The sequence below is a fragment of the Nestor notabilis genome, unplaced genomic scaffold, assembly GCF_000696875.1.
Source record: "Nestor notabilis isolate BGI_N333 unplaced genomic scaffold, ASM69687v1 scaffold30624, whole genome shotgun sequence".
Classification (NCBI taxonomy): Eukaryota; Metazoa; Chordata; class Aves; order Psittaciformes; family Psittacidae; genus Nestor; species Nestor notabilis.
Window position 1 is genome coordinate 3,270 of NW_009925713.1, and position 18,610 is coordinate 21,879.

The window sequence follows — 18,610 nt, forward strand, 5'->3', positions numbered from 1 at the left end:
GTAACATCCCCTTTCCCATCACACCTGGCTTTCCTTGTGCCCCTCTTTTCCTTCTCATTTGATATCTTTTCTTTCTGTCACTTAGAAGATTAGCTTCTTAGATGTTGCTGTTTGTTTTCCTGGACTGGGATTTAGCCAGATGCTCTGGGTGGGATCCTCAGCAGGTTGCTGTCATGCCAGAGAGGTCACCAGAACTACCTGTCCTGCAGCAGCCACAGATTCAAAATCGGCTTTCTGAAAGCAATCTTCTTCTGAGCCATCTTACCTGCTGTGCTGTAGGAGCTGTGGACTGGTACAGGCATAGGGGATCTGCCATGCTCTACCCCAGAGGCAGCTGCATTTTAGAAGTGACGATGCCTGTTGGATGTCTGTAAGGTGTTTTGGAAAGGAAGGCTTTGTTATGTACCAGTAATGAATCCACGCTTACTGAAGTTATTCAGTTGGAGAGTTTCTGTTCAGTGTCTGTGGGGCTGGGGAGGGACAGCTTAATCTGTCCATTCTAGGGTTAGTTCTGTACCACATGTGCTCAGTGAACACATATCCAGTTCTGAAGACTTGGCAGAGATACTGACACAAGCAGGTTTTATTGCCTCGTGAAGTACTTTTAATTTAAGAAAATAATGGATGTGGTTGATTTGAACATGGAAATACACTTCTGTACAGAAGCAGTGAGTCCTTGCTCCTTCTTGCACAGCAGAGCTGCTCTGCAGGTCCCATGGCAGCAGAAAGGCAACACGATTTTGGTTTCTGTGTACAGCTCAGCAGGAGGTTGCTGTGCTGGGTGAGACTTGCCAGGGACACAGCAGGCTCAGCCATGGGCTGGGGTGCCAGTGCTCCTGTTCCCAAAAAATGCTTGAGAACCTGTCGTTTCCTGGCTGTATGCGTTCAGTTAAAATTGCAGAATTAGGATGTGCTTTGGTTCTTCAAGCAGAAATCCAGTTATTGCACTAAAAGGCTTTATCTGCAGTTTGGTTTCCTGGCTTTTGTGCTTCCTGGAGCTGCAGCAGCACTCTCTGCTTTTAGTGTTGTCACTGAGTGATGGAGCTGCAGCAGAGAGCTGGCATTTCATGTTCCAGGGAGGGACCTCTGGAGTACTTTAGTCAGTGCAAGGGATCATGTGTTCCTGCATGCTCTAATTCTCTGGGTGTGTATCTTCTCTTTCCAGGCAAAAGAAGCGGGTGCTGATGACACTCTGGACATATCCAAATGTGAACTTTCAGAGGTGTGTTCTCTACAGCTTCCAGTGTTAGCTCACACTCACACACTATTAGAGTCTGATTCCTCTGTCTGCTTCTTGTTACCAACAGTCAGATTTAGTATCATGTCTGTGAGCCTTGAGGCAGAAATGGGTCCACTTCTTCCTATGTCTGCTGAGCTCTGGCTTCCACATGGAGGCTTCTTCCCCACATTTGCAGGGGGAAATTGCCTCCCTCACCTGATGCTTCAACAAGATTTCTGTCCTGGGAATCCTTTTTCATTTGGCTGGAATGGAAGGGCAGAGTGGTCTCACACCCCCCACCAGTACATTGGTAGGACCCTAGTGTGGGACCTCATGGCCTAGTTTTGCTAGTCATGAGGGAATTTGTTTGCCAAAGGCTGTTTCTGATCTCAGAGCTCCAAAGTCTGCCACCTGTGGTTATTTTCCTGTAGAAGTGACAAGCCCTGGTTCCAGGCTGCTGTCTAAGGACGAAAATCTCACTTCCAGCTTGGCTGCTTTATGGCAGCCAGCTAAATTAGAAACAAGCTGTCTGCTGGAGTGAGCAGTTAGTGACAGACTGCCAGGCTTGCAGAGGAGACACAGCTCTTCCTTCTAGCAGCCAGACAATCCTGGTAAGCAGAAGCCTGTTCCTATTTCATTTTCAGTTTTTATCATTGTCTTGTGTTTCTAAAATGTTGGTACCTGTGCCACAGGATGCCTTTGCCGAGCAAGCTTATAGATAGTGCACTGCTCTTTGGGTAGAGACTTAGGACCATGCTGGAGAGGATAACTGTTAGCATGACAAGGCTGTGCTGAGAGTTTGGGATGTTTTGCTCCAAGATCAGAAGCCAACAGCATCTTGTGTGTTGGTTTGTGAGCTGTGTGGGACAGTCTGCAGGCTGGGTAAGAGGGTGGCCAGCATTGACCCAGCTCCTTTCATACATGGCTGGGTTTGCATCTGCAGCAGCTCCGTTTGGTTGGTACCACAAAACTCTGTCTTGCTGTTTCTTTTGAGCTTTTGTTGTTTCAATAAATAAACTGATCCATCAGTTTGGTCTTAAAATTAACTCTAGACAAGAATTTGTGCTGGATCCATGCTGCGGAGCAAGTCATGGTGCTCAGCCTTGCCTGGCAGGGGCTGGATTTGCTGACGTATCCCCTTTCTGTCTGCCCTTCTCCTACAGCACTCAAGGACACTCAGTCCTGCCCGTTGCTCACCTTTCTCATTGAGGTCTCAGTGTGTCTGCTGAGATTGCAAAACCACTGAGGACATTTGTATGTGACTAACTGAAAACATGCCTGAACTCTTGAGTCATCAACACAGTGAATATTAAACCATTGCAGGAGTTGAACCTTTGCCTAAACCTCAGTCTGTGCTGTGCAGAACAGTGTGGAGAGCTGCTGAAAGCTGTTTAAGTGGAACCTCACCAAGAACTCCTGGCATCCTGGGCCAACACTGGGCCAGTCATTTTAAGTATCACTTGTGTTTTCATTACTTATTCACACTTTGCAGGTGGATGCTGTAGAAGTGCTTCCAAAGACAGTATTGTGAGAAGCCTGACACCACTGTTCTTTAATTGTTTTTAGGTTCCTTATGGGGCCTTTGCAACTTGTAAAGTCTTGCAAAAAAAGGTAATGTTGCCATCAGAGCTTATTAGCAAATTCTATTGTTATGCTTGAGTATTACTGTTGTGTTTGAAATGACTATATGGGGTTGTTTATATGTTGCTTCAGAAGTTTGCTTATAATGAATTTGGATACTTGTATGTACTACATAGAGAACAATTTGGGTAGGAACTAATCCTGTCTTTGTGCTTTAGAGCTAACTTCTGTGATAAAAGATCATAGAATCATGGAATCCCAGCCTGGTTTGTGTTGGAAGGGATATTAAAGCTCATCCAATCTCAACCCCTGCCACAGGCGGGGACACCTTCCACTAGAGCAGGGTGCTCCAAACCCCGCTGTCCAACACTGCCAGGGATGGGGCAGCCACAGCTTCTCTGGGCAAACTTGTTCCATTGGTGTTTCTATGTTAGCCTACCTAATGATATTACCTATGTAAGGAACTGGGCTCTTGTTTAGATCTTATGGTAAATGTTTGACCTTCTGTGAAAAACCATTTACTATTTTAATATTTTGTATGCTACCAAATAAGATAGTGAGCTCTTACACAGCCTCCACAATTCAATCTCAACAGATGTGCTTGTTCTAGACAGCAGTGTCTCTTGTGTTCATGTTTCAATGGGGTTTTTCCTCCTCAGGTGCTGATTATTCATACGAATAACCTGACATCTTTAGTTCCAAAGTCCTGCAGCCTCTTGAGTCTCATAACTGTAAAGGTAAATGTGATTCTTAACAGTTAATCTGCATTTAATCTATTTTCCTTGCATTCTAGCTGCACTAAAACCCACTAGCCCAAATAAATCCCTTCTGTCTGACTGCAGTTGCCAAGAATCAGTAGCAAGCTGTGGAACCTGCCTTTCCCAGGTCCACCTTCCCAGTGGACAGATACCAGTCACTGAGCGGTTTGTGTAAGATCAGAATCAGTCCCAGGACTCATTTATCCTGTTCATAATCCTACACTTCCCCCTCAACAGCCTCTCCTCGTGGTGCTCAGTCAGAGCTGAGTGTGTTATGGGGTAGACCCATCTCTCTTCTGCACTGGTGGGTCATTTGAATGTGAACAGAACTGGTGGTGGGTGACCGTGTGTGATGGGGCCATACCTGTCACACAGTTGTTGAGGGCTCTCAGCTTCACTACCCTTGTGCTGTGGTCGCACAAGAGGCAGAGTCATTCTGGGCACTCATGTCTCCCCATGGAGAGAGGTCTTCAGGCATAGTCCTGTGCTCTCCCATGCCAGCACTGGTGTTGGAGCAGTTCAGCTTCCATGGAGCAGCTCAGCTCACTGATCCTGCAGAAAATGTCTTTCTCTGCCAGGCTGGCTCCATGGAGATGATTTAACCAGTTGGCTCATCCAGTTTTCTGGAAGGGTTCCCTTGGTGTCAGTGATCTTTCCAGTCTTTGGTTTGTTTATCCATCTATAGAGGCTTCAGTTTTCGAAAGACCTACAAGAATCAAGTGCCTATGTCTCATTGAAAACTTAAGCCATTTTCAAATCCCCAATGCAAGGGAAGTCATTTTCACTGCTAGATAACTCATGACCTTTTGTCCTTGCACCACGACTTCTTTTCCCAACCTTATCTGGTGAAATCACCTACTCCTCCAGGTTCTGGACCTGCATGACAACCAGCTGGCATCGCTTTCTGCTGATATCGGTCAACTGACATCTCTTCAGGTAACAGATTTGCAGCTTCATCCCAAGTGTTACAGGACAGCAATGGGCTACTGCTATTTGGTTTATAATTAATCACAACTGAAATGACGCTGCTGATTTTGTCAGATCTATCTCATTGACTTGACTGACACTGTTGAGCTGGCTTATTGGAGATAGAGGGCAGGAGAAGGGCTGGAGAAGAGCAGGCATGCTGAGCTATGTAGTCCCAGCTCAGTGCAAGGGCTCAGTCCAAGTGTCTCACACTGCCAAGCAGAGCAGCAGCTTCCAGTCCTGTGGATTTCCCCAAATACTCAGGTTTTACATTCTCCCTGCTGTGATAATGTGGAGAGCTCAGTGCAGTGTGTCGCAGTGCATGCTGAGGGTCCCCTCTGCTCGGAGTGCAGCACAGGGTACTGCTTCCCTGTGTGTCCCTGGAAGAGAGGACACTGCTTCCCAGTTTCTGCCTCTGGGCTCAGCACCTATTGCTGCTGTGGGTTGGGAGTAGGGTTTCTCACTGCATGTGGTAGCCAGATGTACCCTGTATCCATGGCTTCTGGTGATGTTTAACTCAGGAAGTACTGTCTAAACCCAATTTCGAGTTGTCCTTGTGGGCCTGGGCAGCATAGATGTGTGGAAGACCTGAGACTTATATAAAGAGTATCTTGAATGTCTTTTCTGTTAATACCTTAGGTCCTAAACCTTGAAAGGAATCTTTTAAAATGTCTTCCACAATCTATAGGAGACCTTGCTCAGCTGCAGATGCTCAATGTGAAAGGTAGGGCACATGGTTCTTGCTGGTGCTCTGGGCAAAGCACTATTTAATGGTCTGGGTTGTGCTGAACTGCATTAGTAATTATTCCTCTCAACCAATGCAAGCACTGAATGGTTTATGCTACAAATGGTGAGGAAGAACATGAGAAAGATTTGAATTCAAGTAGATGTCAAGGCAGGAGAAATCATCTAGACAGAAAATGGGTCAGACTTGGTCCACATAAATCTGGGAGGAAAAGGAGACTGTTGCAGGGAGCTGCTGCTGAAACAGGGAAAGACATGAAGGGTGAGGAACTTGGAAGTGCAGCTCAGTTCATTGCTCTATCTGTTCGCAGCACCTGGCCTCTGACCCTTAGATGTGCAGTCCCACACTCAGCCCCCTTTCTCCATCTCTGGTACTTATATCAAAGGGAAGAAGAGTCCATGGCAGGGGGTTTAGAACTAGATGATCTTAAGGTCCTTTCCAACCCAAACCGTTCTATGTTACAAATATTCTCCTGATAAAGAGCACAGATCCAGCCTGCAGCAGTGACCTCAGCTGAGAAGGTCAGTTGGGCATGAGGAGCCATTGTGTGTGGGCATAAGGAACCTGTGCACTGGGGCTGTGTGCAAGTAGATCTCGATCCCCATTTGCTTTGGTGGGCAATGGCAGGCTTTAGAGTCCTCCCTCACCCTGTAGTAGAGTATAGCGAGTAAGTCATAGGTATGGTTATGGTTTGGTGTTCCAGGAGGTGAAGTGCTGGGTCAGGCTTTGGAAAGGTTACGTGGTACCAAGTGGCTTTTGTGTCTCTCAAGGTAACAAGCTGAAGGACCTGCCTGTGACTGTGAGCAGCCTGCGGAGCCTGCGCTCCCTGGACGTCAGTGGGAACACGGTTGTGGAGCTGCCGCGGGGGCTGGCGCACATCCGCACGCTGGAGGTGGGCACCCAGCCCGTCTGCTCCCCTCCACAGGCTGCTCCCCTTCCCTCCTCAATGTGATAACAAATTCAGCATAGAAAGTGAACCTCTAGAGTCTGCGCAGGACCCACAGTGGAGGGTTGTAACAAGGTTATATGAGGTTCATGGTGGTCAAAAGAGCTTTTGTGTACCCTCCCTGCTTTGGTCTTTCCTGATCACTTTTTGCCATGGTTTAATCGTGACAAAAGGAGTACAAAGGAAATGAACTTCTTCGTGTTAACTACCAGGGCTGTCTCTGAGAGCACAGACTGTGCCTGTGGGCTCAGCCCCCTTCCACCAAGGCTGAGCCTCAATGAGAAGATGGGATATTTCCAACAAGGTTTTTGCCTCTGTTGCTGTGATAGATCCCTGACTCACTGTCAGCCTCCAGGGGCTTCTGGCTCCCTGGAATGCACAGTCAAAATGGGACAAGCATCAGGATTTTAAGGAATGTGTTACCTTCTGGCTGCCAAACTTGTCAGTACTAAGTGGTGCAAATGTCAGACAACAGGGCTGACTCTGTCACCAGCATGGAGGATGGGAATAAATGCTCTCTGGTCTCAAACACACAACATGAGGCTTCATTTCTCTTGTGGGCGGTCTCTGAGGTGAGGGATCTGTGCAACTTGCCCTGCTGTGTTTGATAAAGTGGTTCCTTTCTAGGCCTTCGTGCTATGCCCTTCTCTACAGGAGGCAGCATTAGGTCCTTTTGGTGGCCACAGTAGGACAAAACAGCAAGTGGTCCTTCTGCTCATTCTTTATGGTACTTCCCTCTGTGCCTTTTGTGTCTCTGTACTTTCCATGCATGATGTTTATGGGCTTCAGTACACTGAGAAGGCCTGGGCCTGCTTGTACTTAAACACCAAGTAGACACGTCTGCAAGAGGGAATGTCCCAGTGAAGGGCCAGCTCAGAAGCTCTCAAATAAGGGACAGTGGAATGACCTCTGAAAGGTGTCAAACACCCAGCAGAAATGCCATACACCCTCATATGTGTGTCAGGGTTTGGGGTAACATGAAGTTTTCACTCCATAAGTGAAATTCTGGGGAACTGCAAAGATAAGTGCAGTTGGACTCTGACTGGTCCATCAGAATAACCTGGAGCTCTGTGTGTTCTCTTTTTGGAGACACTGACCCTGGATGCCTCTTCCATGATCTACCCATCACCCGACATTTGCAGTGCAGGTACAGAGTCCATTCAGCAGTTCCTCTGCAAAGGTAAGCAAGAAGAGTCTGGGTTTGGCAGCAAGAACTTGGGGACTGCTCTGTGCTCTGACTGGGTGCTGGGGTGCTGTGGCACGTTCAGAGACTGCATTTGTGAAGGACAAACATCACATTGACTCTGCTTGGGGTGGTTCCTGGCTCTGTGTGCCTGGCAGGCTGGTCACTGAATTCTATGTCTTTGCTGGCAAACAGCAAAACAGGAGCCCTTCTTTGGGACTTTGCTTCTCACTGTCACACTGAAACTGATAATGGCTTTGTTAAAACATCCGAATAGTCAGGTCACAGACTGCTCAAGTGGCTGTAACAAGTCATTGCATCTCCCCTGGGTTTGTTTTCTCCAGTGGGAGGATTAGGCATTGTCCAGATCCAGCTGCCTTGGGACAATGACAGACTCAGTAGTCACTGTAGGTCCCTCCTACCCTCATTTTCTATGAGGAAGGAGCCAGGGCCTGCAGATTGACAGTTTTTTAGGGAAAGGTGTAAACCAGATGGAAAGCTCAGAGGAGGAAGATAATGTCCTGTGGGTTTGTAATCACTCTGTTTAATGCAGACAGGAAGGTTTGGTAGGTTTTATGCAGGGGAAGAGCCTCACCAGAGCTTGGGCTAATCTCTGAAATAGAAGGACAGTCAGAACTTACTCTGGTATGGGCAGGAACATTCACAGCCTGGCAGAAGTCAGCATGCCTGTACCTGTGTGAGGGCAGCGTTTCAATCTGAGCAGGTTTGATCATCTTCCTGGTGGGAAGGGGTGACACTATCTCAGAGCTTCTTGTTCCTAAGCCACCTGAGCTAAAGGAGCTCTTCTGGAGACTCATCTGTGTGTGGGGAGAAGGAGCACAGTTGGAAGCAGTCTCATACACCAGCCAGCCCTCAGCCATGCTGCCACGGAGCTCTGTAAGCACCAAAGGTTCTTGTTTTGTGTCTGATGCCTTCCAGAGTGTGGAATTGCATACTACCCCTCCTCTCAGTACCCGCTCCCTGCCCTGGAGAGTGATGGAGGAGGAACATCTGTGGATGGGGTGGACAGGGCGGTGCATAAGTACCTGGAGGAGGAGGGCGAGTGGCAGGTGAGGCTCCACTGAATGTGAAGTCGTGCAAGAGGGGTTTGGATTTGTCTCTCTGATCCATCAGTGGATCTCACAGCACTTAGCACATCATCCCTCATCACCTTGCCCACTATGGTCTTTTTGGATTAAGAGGGCATCATGCCAGGCATAGCACTGTGGGCATGGGCATTTTCCTGAGAGCTGGGGATGGGATTACCACTGCAGGCTCCTGGAAGACTGATGACAAAGAACTTTCTGTCCTTGGAAGCAATGACACAGTCAAGGGACAGGGGTGACGATGGGACATGGTGTGTGCAGCATGGTAACACGTGTGTATTTTGAGGTTCCCAGCCAAGTGCTAGATGTGTTCAGCTCTACCTAGGAAGGGTGAGGGTAGGTGTATACCTGTGATAAGCTGTGCTAATGCCTTGGCAAGTACAGACTAGATTTCTTTGTCCCTGGAGAAGGGAAGGACTGGACATTGTGCGTGTGTTGATTTTCTTGTGCCTTTGGTTGATGTCTTTACTCACTTAGGGGCAGATATAATGTGGGCTAATAATACCTACAGTCAATTGCTCATGAGAGTAAGTGTCTTCTGATGTTGCTTATTTTTCAGAACAAGTTCTTGGATTATGAGAAGAGGAAGGTAAGGATGAACACCTGCAGATAACTTTGTCTGCAGCATCGGTCGGCTTCTGCTTCTTGTTTTCCATCTTTTTATCTGTTTTTTTACCCAAAAGTGAATGTTTGAGAACTGAGTTCCTGCAGAAAACCCCCAAAGCTGCTCACTTCTCACTGCAGGAGACAACCGGGAGCATGGGGGAATCTGTGACTGATTCATCTGATACACAGAGCCGATGAGCTGCAGTCTAAGTCCTACCTTGACACTTTGGCTCACAGTGGCACTGCTCCACCTGTCTCCTAACATTCCTTGTTCCTGTCCTTCATTCCCTTCACCTGGCTCCATTTTTAGTTTGCTTTTCTTTTTGTTTCACTGTCTCTGTCTCTTCCCCTGTCATGCAGTTCACCTTTCCCTTTGGTTAGAGCTGCCCACAGCTGGCTGCTTTCTTCACTCCGTTGTCCTCAGACAAGGGAGTCCCTTGTCCATCTGGGATTGAATACAACCTTAATTTGGGACCTCCCTCTGCACCGGCTGTTTCAGTTGTATGGGTTGATGCCCAGGGACTTTGGCTTCGTGACTATGAATTGAGCAGTGGGGAGTTTGGAGACTGCCATAAAGAGAGCAGCAGCTTCTGCTTCACAGTTTTTGGGTTCCTAAGGAGAGAACGTTTCCATCCCCTAGTCATGCTCCTGCCTGCTGTTTGGCTGGCTTCCTTGTCACCGAGGGGATCACTGTGCCTTGGTTTACAGTTCTGCCAGAATTAGTTCTTGCTTGGGAAGGAGCAGAACCAGCATCTGCTGAGCTCTGGCATTCATCTTTCTTCTTATTCCTCTCAGGAACAGAAAATGCAGGAGAAGCTGGAATTTGAGCGGCGCCTGAACATGGGGCAGAGAGAACATGCTCTGCTGGTCCAGCAGCTCAACAGTCAGAAGGATGAGATACTGCAGACAGTGAGAGAGGTTGGTCTCCTCTGGGCAGGCTCCATACAGGACACTGCCTTTCCCAAACTGACCGTGTCCTCCTTTGCTTCTCCCTTGCTTTAGGACCAGATGAGGCTGGAGGAGGGTCTGACCAAGCACCAGCGCTACCTGGAGGAGGAGCGCCTGAAGCTGCTGCAGCAGTTGAAGCAGGCAGAGCAGGGCATTGCCAGCCGTATCCAGAAGCTGCTGGAGGACAACCAGAGGTGGGTCTCAGGGGGTCTTGCAGTGATCTCTGTCCCCCAGGGCCTTGTGTTCTTACATTCCATTCTGAGCAGTTCATTTTGCGCTTCGTGCGTGCTCTGGGGCTGGTCAGGACTGGTGTCTGCAGGAGTTGAACTGCCAAGGTCCCATTTAGAACAATTGGAATCTGACACATTAAAAAGTTGTGTTTCACACATACATGTGCTGTTGGAGTTCTGCATCACTGAAAAAAACCTGAATTCCTCATGGAAGATGCATATTTGAAGCATTTGATGTGCCTAGCTCTGCACGTCTGGTTACCAGCCAGCTTAAAGCTGCTGTTCTGCATATGAGAAGCAAAGTCATTTTCTGCCCTGGGGGAGTAGGATGTCCTGCTCAGCTTGATGAAAACCTCTTGGTTTTTTCTTATTTTTTAGACAAAAACAAAGTTCAGACATTCTGAAATCCTTGGAGAATGAGAGGTGAGTCTCCTCGGAATAAGCCCTTCTAGAAAAGGGGGAAGAAGTGGGGAAGAGGGCTGGGACCTTCCTTTTGGAGCCTGTCTGAATCCACCTTAAGGCAGGAGAAGTTCATCTCATACCTGCAGCTGGTTCTGGTCACTGCTGGAGGCAAGACACTGGACTAGATGTGCCTGGGCTTGCCCAGTATGGGAAACCCAATGGGATGGTGAATTTACTTCTTTTTCATCTGTGAATGGTCCTAGCTAAGGATTTTGGGAACAAAACCCTGTATTCCACTATGAAGGAATCCTGCATCTGTTGGAAAGCAAGGCATTTATGGAGGGTAAAGTGTACAGGCTGGAAGGGATACATTGAAAGCAATGCTGCCGTTCAGCCAACACTCTGAGCTAGCTTTGCCACCAAAAGTCATTGTCCCCTGCTCTCCCTCCCTTCAGCCAACTGGATGGGGACACTGACCTGCCTGAAAACAATCCCTTTGCATGTCTGATAGTTTTCCAGCCACACCAGTTCCTGATCTGGTCAGTGGAGTTGAGTGTGTTTGTGCTGGGGCAAGGGCAGGGGAGGTGGGAATGGAGGCCAGGCTGCTGCTTTCAGTGGCACTGCTCACTTAGGTCAGTTTTAAGCTCCTCAAGCCTCAAGAGAAAGGAAAGCAAAGCAAGGGACCAGCATGGTGCTGGTGGGAGTGCATGCACATTGCATAGGTTGTCTGTCCCTCAGAAGGATCAGTGTTCCAGTCTAAGAAGCAATTGTCCCTTTGGGTTTGAGCAAAATTTATGTTGTGTCCCATAGACTTAGAGGGTCCTCACCAAGGAATCACAGAGACTTTGGTGTCTCTGATAAGCACGTGGCTTTCCTGAGCTGCTGGCAGGGTGGATCTGCTCAGTCCTCAGGCTCTGAGCTGGCTGGGTGGAGAAGTGAGATACTTGTTTGAAGGAGTGGATGAATTGTTCTTGTTTGTTCGACAGAATAAGGATGGAACAACTGATGGCAATAACACAAGAGGAGACAGAGCAACTACGCAGAAAGGAAGTGGCTGGTACGTCCAAATAGCTCTTTGGGGTGGTAAGGTGTGAGAAAGACCTGGTTCCTCTGGAGATGTCCTGAACAGGTGACATGGGAGATGCTTTGTCACACACACATTCTTGCTGTGTCGCTTGGTGCAGTGGGGTGAAGGTGTGGGGGGTAGCATTGCACGTGTGCCATAGCTGATTCCCTGCTTCCCTTTCAGTTCACTGCTGGTTCTTCTTGAGGTGCAGGCTGTGCTCATGTTTCACAGACTCATGGAATGGTTTGGGCTGGAAGGGACTTTAAAGCTCCTCCAGTTCCAACCCCCTGCCACGAGCAGGGACACCTTCCACTAGAGCACGTTGCTCCAAGCCCCTGTGTCCAAGCTGGCCTTGAACACTGCCAGGGATGGGACAGCCACAGCTTCTCTGGGCACCCTGTGCCAGCACCTCAGCACCCTCCAGGGAAGAACTTCTGCCTCAGAGCTCATCTCAATCTCCCCTCTGGCAGGTTAAAGCCATTCCCCTTGGCCTGTCCCTACAGGCCTCACAACTTGTCACACAGGAGTTTGTGAGGCTGGATATAAGCACACAAGTGCTTTGTCTTCCCGAGGTACCAAACACACATTAACTGATGAGGCTCATGAGGCAGGAGGTGGATGGTCCTAGGGAGCCTTTTCTGCTCATGATGACCATGAACAGATCACTGGGGTTGCAAGGGAAATGTGTGTGTTGTCACCCCAAGGATGGGTTACTTGCAGTGGGATGGGCAGAGCTGCAGCCATCTGAGGGTCAGTGGAGCAGTGACTGGGCTCCTGCAAGCACTGTAGAGATGCCAGCACAGGCAGAGCAGAGTTTGCTCAGCTAATTTCCCCAAAATAGCTGCAATTCTTGCAGCTGAATGAGTCTGCTCTGAAATGAATGAAATGGAGTAAGTGAGGACAGGCTGGAAATGAGGGAGAAGTCACTGTTATCTGCAAGTGTAGCCTGTTCTAGACACTCTCTTCAATGCAGACTGACAACCCTTCTGTCCCCCAGCTGCCATGCAACAAATGCTGGCTGAGAGCTACAAGAACAAACTCATCCAAATGACCTATGAGTCTCGTCGGCAAGACCTTGTCAACCAGGCCTGCTCCAGGTACAGGGGGAGGGGCTGGGGCTGGTGGTACTGCTCTAAATCCTTTTCTTTCCAGCAGAATTCCCATATATAATGGTGCAATTCCCATATACACACACACCCCGGAAGTGCAGCCGCTGGAATACAGCAGGACAGTGGTGTGAGAGCAGATGGCAGTGCGACTTAAAGAAACTCTCAAACTTGTTTAAATGAACCAAGTTCTGATCACAAGAAGCTGAATGTTCATCACACCTTTGATGAACTATCGCTTTTTTACACTGTTCATTTGATTGTATATATTCTGCTAAATATGGAGGATGAAATTAGGCTGGTCTTCCTGAACTGGTTTGTTAGCCAGTTCAGAGCCCAGCTCCAGCACAGGACTCCTTCCTTACCCCCCAGGGTTGTCTCAAGGATGCTGTTTGTACATACATAGGTCCTGTTGCATTGCTGTAGGTGCAGAGTGTTCTGGCCCGCTCTATTTACAAGAAGGTGAGGTTTGATCTGGACAGAACCAACCCTGTGTGCCTGTGACCTGCCCAAAGGGCAGTGGGCAGACCTGGTCCTGCCTGCAAGTGCAGGCAATACATGGCTGGCCACATTGTCTGGGTCTCCTTCACCAGCACACCCTTTGCAGTGCAGAATGCCAACTCAGCACCTTGCTGGGGCAGCAGCAGCCCTGGTTTGGACCTCAAGCTGTGCTCATGCAGGCAGCAGTGCTACTGCCTGGCTCTGTGGTGCAGGTTTGGTTTGGTTATAGGGAAGGAGGTTTGGAATCTGTCAGCCTTCAGCTGTGCAGTGCCATGGCTCTTCCCCCTTATCCAGTGACAGCTTTCTTCATTCCTGGATTCCCTGTTTGCTTTTCCTCTTGTTTGCATGAAGAGTCTCAGCCCCAGCAGTAACTCCATGGCAAATCCATCTTCTTGCAGCTTAGCTGAGATGGATCAGAAGTTCCAGCAAATCCTGGCTTGGCAGCAGCTGGATCAGAACAAAGCTGTCAGTCAGATCCTGCAGCAGGTAGGCAAAGTGAGGGGTCAGGAAAGCAGCTGCATGTGAAAGCAGGGTGAGAATGGATCACAGGAGCAACGGGGGCTGGGCTGGATGCAGAAGTGATTTTATTTAACTCTATGTGCTGAACTTTGAGAATCTGGTATCCTAACAAATTGACTTGGGTGACTGAAAGAAAAATGCATTTATTTTTGAAGAAGACAGAGGCATAGACCATGGGAAGCAAAACTGGTCTATGACTAAGAGAGAGGATATTGAGGCAGAAGTCCTGTCTCTTTGTGAGGTTTCCTGGGTGGCTTGGGGCATTTTCAAAGCCTCATTCTGAACCCGAGACCTGTGCAGCTCCTTTTTCAGTGCTGGGCAGTCCTGTCCTATTGCACAGCCTGGGGCTCAGTGCTGCTGAAAGTGAGGTGGGCTTCAGACAGAGCATTGCAGCTGTGTGATGGAGAACATGAATGGAAGCTCTGTGTGGCTGTCTGTGAAGTGGGGTTTACGTTTTGGGACTCTGGGGTCTAAGTCATGGCATAGTCAGGGTGCTGTTGCCCAGAGTGAGCACTGTTCAGGTGCTCATACCCGAGTCACTGCAAGGCACCAGATCTCATAGCCCATTTGCAGCTGCATCAGCAACCTCTCTAAGCAGGATTTTGCCTGTCCCTTAGATTGAGATGCAAAAAGCTGCCTTTGAAGCTCTCCAAGTGAAGAAGGATCTAATGCACAGGCAGATCCGGAACCAGGTGAGTCAGCAGCAGAGGAAAGAGCAGCTCAGCTCATACACCGTTCGATGAGGCACCTCTGAGGAGGATCGAAGTGCTGTGAGCACAAAGCAGGGTCTGGAGGCAGTGAAGAGCTCTCGTATTGCTGAGAGCTCCGCACCAAAGCCCTGGGCAGTCTTCCAGCTCAGTGCAGATTCATGGAAGTAGTGGAATTGCCACTGCTTCAATCATCTCAGCACTGATGTGGGTGAAGTGCTGGAGAGTTGTCACTAGAGGACAGACCTGCACTGGCTCTGCGGGGTGATCTGCGATTGCAATTGATTTCCTTCAGGTTGCATACTTGGCAGGGCTGCTGTTTCCACATGAGTCCACTGCATTTCCATCTAGCACATCAGAACTGCACCTTCAGCTATAAGTTCACCTTTTCTTTCCCATTCCCAGCCTGCCTTCCTGAGCTCCATTCTGCAGAAGGTGCAATGCGATAGTTGGGGGGAAGAGCAAAAGCTGGTGGAGAAAGTAGTGGTGGTTGGTGCATGACAGTGGGGGCTGGTTTCTGACACAGTGCTCCAGAGTCTTTCCTCTCCTCATCTGACACTAACAGAAAGTCTCAGATCAGGAGTTGGTGGATGAGTTTAAAAGCTTGGATATACTGACTCACTCAGTGACCTATCACTGCACATAGGTAATCCAGGATCTGAGTCTAACAACTCTCCATTGCTTGAGTTCATCAATAAGAGCCCTGCACTTTGCTCACATTTGTAAAGAAGGGGAGTTTGTTCCATGCTGCCATGGCTGGACCTTTTACTATTGAAATCCAGCCACCCCCCAGCACCTGCGAGCGGGCAGGAGCCCTGGGTACAGCCTGCTGCAGAGCCCCAGTGTCAGCAGGACTTCCATGGTCATGGCACACATTAAGCAGCATGGCCTGGGGATGTAGCTGGCCTGGCAGATAGGTGAGCTGGGCTCTCATCTTGGCTTTGCTCTGGGATCTTGGGCAACTCATTTCACCTCTCTGTGTCCCAGTTTCTCCACCTGAAAGAGTATTATGGGGTTTGCTGGAGCATCTGGAAAGCAGGACCCTGCCCCAGTTAACCTGCAGTTTGAGCAGTGGTGCCTGGAGGGCTTTGACCATCAGTTGCTGCCTTCCAGAGTGGCTTCTGAGGGTCTGGCTGAACAAACTGATTGCAGCGTGCTTCTAGACCTGAACAGAAGGTGTTTAGAGTAGAGAGACAAGTAGAGACCAGGGACACAGCTCCTCAGGCAAATCCAAACAGTGACCCTATGAACATGCATCATGGAGGGGCATTAGCAGGTTCCCCAAATGTCTGGGGGGCTCTGCAGTGCCATCCCTCCCCCAGCAGCAGTTAGACCTTGTCTTAAAAGAGCATCGATGGAAGTCGCTTCAAATGTCAGTAAAAAATGTTTCGTCTTCTGTTTAGATTAAATTAATAGAAACAGAGTTATTGCAGCTGACACAGCTGGAGTTAAAGAGGCAAGAACTGGACACAGAGACACTGCAGGTATGTAGGGCGCTGGGGCTGCCCCCACCCTCTCTCTGCTCTGGGATCACCAAAGCTCCACTTGCTGCTTCTGCTCCAGATGGTTTCATGGTCAGTCAGGAGGGGACTTTACCCCCAGAACACCACAAACCCTTCTGTTGTGGGAACATCGCTGCTGCTCCTTGTCTCACTGCGTTTCAGGGCAGGGACAAAGCAGGGGCAGATCCAGGTTTGCTGGCTGGGGAAGGATTTTGGGATGCAGTTGTTGGCTGTCCCATGAACACTGCCTGCTGCACATCGCATGTTCTTAACACTGCTGTGTTCTCCCTTGGTTTTAAACACCTGCCAGTGATGGCTGTCAGCTCTCCCCTTCGTTCCTAAGCCCTGTCTCCCAGGCTCTGCCCCATCATCCCACCATTCAAGGGGCTGACTTCAGCAGCAGCCCCTCAAACACATTGAGGAGTAGCAAGTTTGGTTTAACCTGCTTGGCTTTGAATTCTCTTGCTGCCCCTTTGCACCAGTTGTTGTCCCGTGTGTGCTATTTGCCAGGTCAGGTCACCTCTTCAGTCAGCCCCAGATCAGTAGCAAACAGCAGGTACTTTCCAAGAGTGCTGCACAGAGCGGGTGGTGGGTGCTGGCTGCAGACGGGACTGCCTCTGAGCCCTGTGCTGGACTCCTCAAAGAGCAAGATTTGGGTTCTGCTACCTTAATTCATGCAGCTCCTCCATATAACGCTGCAGTGTTGGGGGTCTGATGGTGGAGACAGCCCAAAGTTCATGCAGGGAAGACCAAGGAACCTCAGACAGATAAAACTGGGCTGGGATGACTCCTCTAGGTGACCACAGGAGCACTGGATCTGCCCTGGTACCCCTCTGCACAGGATGTTTGCAACTTCAGCACTGAGAAACAAGGCACAGACACCTTCATCTGTCTGGATCCCCCCTGCCCTTTGGTGGTCTCCAGCCTGAGGGTTCCCTGCGGTGACTGAACCCCCAGTGCAGGGGCAGTGCCCTCAGAGCAGCAGCAGCTTTCTGCAGAGATGCCACGTACCCCCCTGCAGTGGAGAGATGCTTCCTCCCCAGTGCTCAGGGGCTTTAGTGATGAACTTGTTAAATCTGAAGAGCAGGAAGAACCAAAGACCCCCTGAGCAAGGGAGGTGTGTGCTCAGGGCTCCTGCCAGGGGCAGGTCTGGGGAGCGACCTGGGGGTGTCGCAGTGTGGGTGGGCAGCAGAGCTCATCTCGAGGTTCACTGAAGCCTCCTGGGTTCTGCCCAGTTCAGCTGGGGCTGATCCATGCAGAGATGCCGCTTGGTCTGATGTTCCTGAGACAATTCCCCTCTCCTCATCTCCCAGCAGAGTGGCTCAGTGCTCACTTATCTTGCCCTGGCACCCATCGGGGCTTGGTGTGAGACCCCAATGAAAGCAAGCTCCCCAGGGGTGTGAGGAGGTTGCTGCCTTACCTGTCCCACATGCCTGCAGGCTTCTAGAGCTCATCTCAGGTGGTCTTAGTTAAGGAGGGAAACCACAAACACTTGTAATGCCATTCACTGTACTTTTGATGGTGGTGAGAGCTGCTGCAGGTCCTGGGCTGCCTGGGCCATGCTGCGGGCTGGACCACGAGCAATCGTGAGGGCAGGACCCAAAGGAATGGGTTCAGCTTGGCTCTGCTGTGCCATCTCCTAGGAGAGGACTGGAGCTGTGTGCTCCAGGGCTGAGGGATGTGGAGCTCAGGCTGCCACATCTGCTGTGACTGTGCTGGGTATGGTGGGTGCTGTGCTGGGAATGAGGGCAGCGTGGGTGCTTGCAGCTGTACAGTGTGGAGATGTGGGTGCCAGAGTCCTTCTGTTGCAGGGGGTGATCACAGAGCAACGCCAAGCACTTGGCTACCTGCTGCAGCAGCTGCTCAAGGAGAAAAAGCAAAGAGAAGAAGAGCTGCAGCAGATACTGGTAACAGAGGCCCTGAATTAGGTGCTGTAATGAGAAAGCACATGGGCTGGCTGCAGGGCAAGAGCCCAGGGGTCAGCATGGGAATAAAGTGGGCTCTGAGGGTCCCATCCAGAGACTAATTTGACCTCAGAAGTGCTAATGTAAGCTCTAGGGGCAGTTTGCACTACTGCAGCGTGAGGCACTGCTGTCATCACTCCCCCCTTTGGGAAAGGGAACTGTGGAGGGAGAATAAGCACAATCCCACAAGTGCCCCACATGTGGTCTTGTAAACCAGAGACCTCCAGCCTGTTCTGAGCTTCAGGAGAGCAGGCTGCAGTGCCTGGGTCAGAGAGAGCAGGGAGGATGCACAGCCCTGGGCTGGCTGGTGAGGCCAAAGTGGGACCAGGCTGCAGAAGGCCAGAAGTGCCCATGTTGCCACGGCTGTGCCCATATACCCTGCACAGCCCAGGCTGTTGGTTTCCCCTCCCTCACGTCCAGCTCAAGCTTCCGTAAACACCCCTCACAACATTCTCAGGCTGTGGAATGATTGAGTTTGTTTTCCAGCTGGAAATGGAGACAAAGAGTGAAACCAAACAGGAGAACTATTGGCTGATCCAGTACCAGCGCCTGCTG

General features: G+C 49.8%; 1 protein-coding gene across 1 annotated transcript in view; it reads left to right on the forward strand.

The window, feature by feature from the left end:
• LRSAM1 (leucine rich repeat and sterile alpha motif containing 1) overlaps positions 1 to 18,610 on the forward strand; it is a gene marked incomplete at its 3' end in the record, with an annotated part of 21,068 nt that overhangs the window by 228 nt on the left and 2,230 nt on the right. Inside the window, 19 exon segments of the mRNA XM_010013173.1 lie at positions 1,166 to 1,222; positions 2,786 to 2,830; positions 3,460 to 3,537; positions 4,426 to 4,494; positions 5,164 to 5,248; positions 6,040 to 6,161; positions 7,305 to 7,395; positions 8,338 to 8,468; positions 9,064 to 9,093; positions 9,906 to 10,028; positions 10,113 to 10,252; positions 10,667 to 10,711; positions 11,677 to 11,747; positions 12,754 to 12,853; positions 13,762 to 13,849; positions 14,500 to 14,574; positions 15,993 to 16,073; positions 17,903 to 17,998; positions 18,542 to 18,610. Coding sequence (XP_010011475.1) covers positions 1,166 to 1,222; positions 2,786 to 2,830; positions 3,460 to 3,537; positions 4,426 to 4,494; positions 5,164 to 5,248; positions 6,040 to 6,161; positions 7,305 to 7,395; positions 8,338 to 8,468; positions 9,064 to 9,093; positions 9,906 to 10,028; positions 10,113 to 10,252; positions 10,667 to 10,711; positions 11,677 to 11,747; positions 12,754 to 12,853; positions 13,762 to 13,849; positions 14,500 to 14,574; positions 15,993 to 16,073; positions 17,903 to 17,998; positions 18,542 to 18,610 — 1,596 coding nt within the window.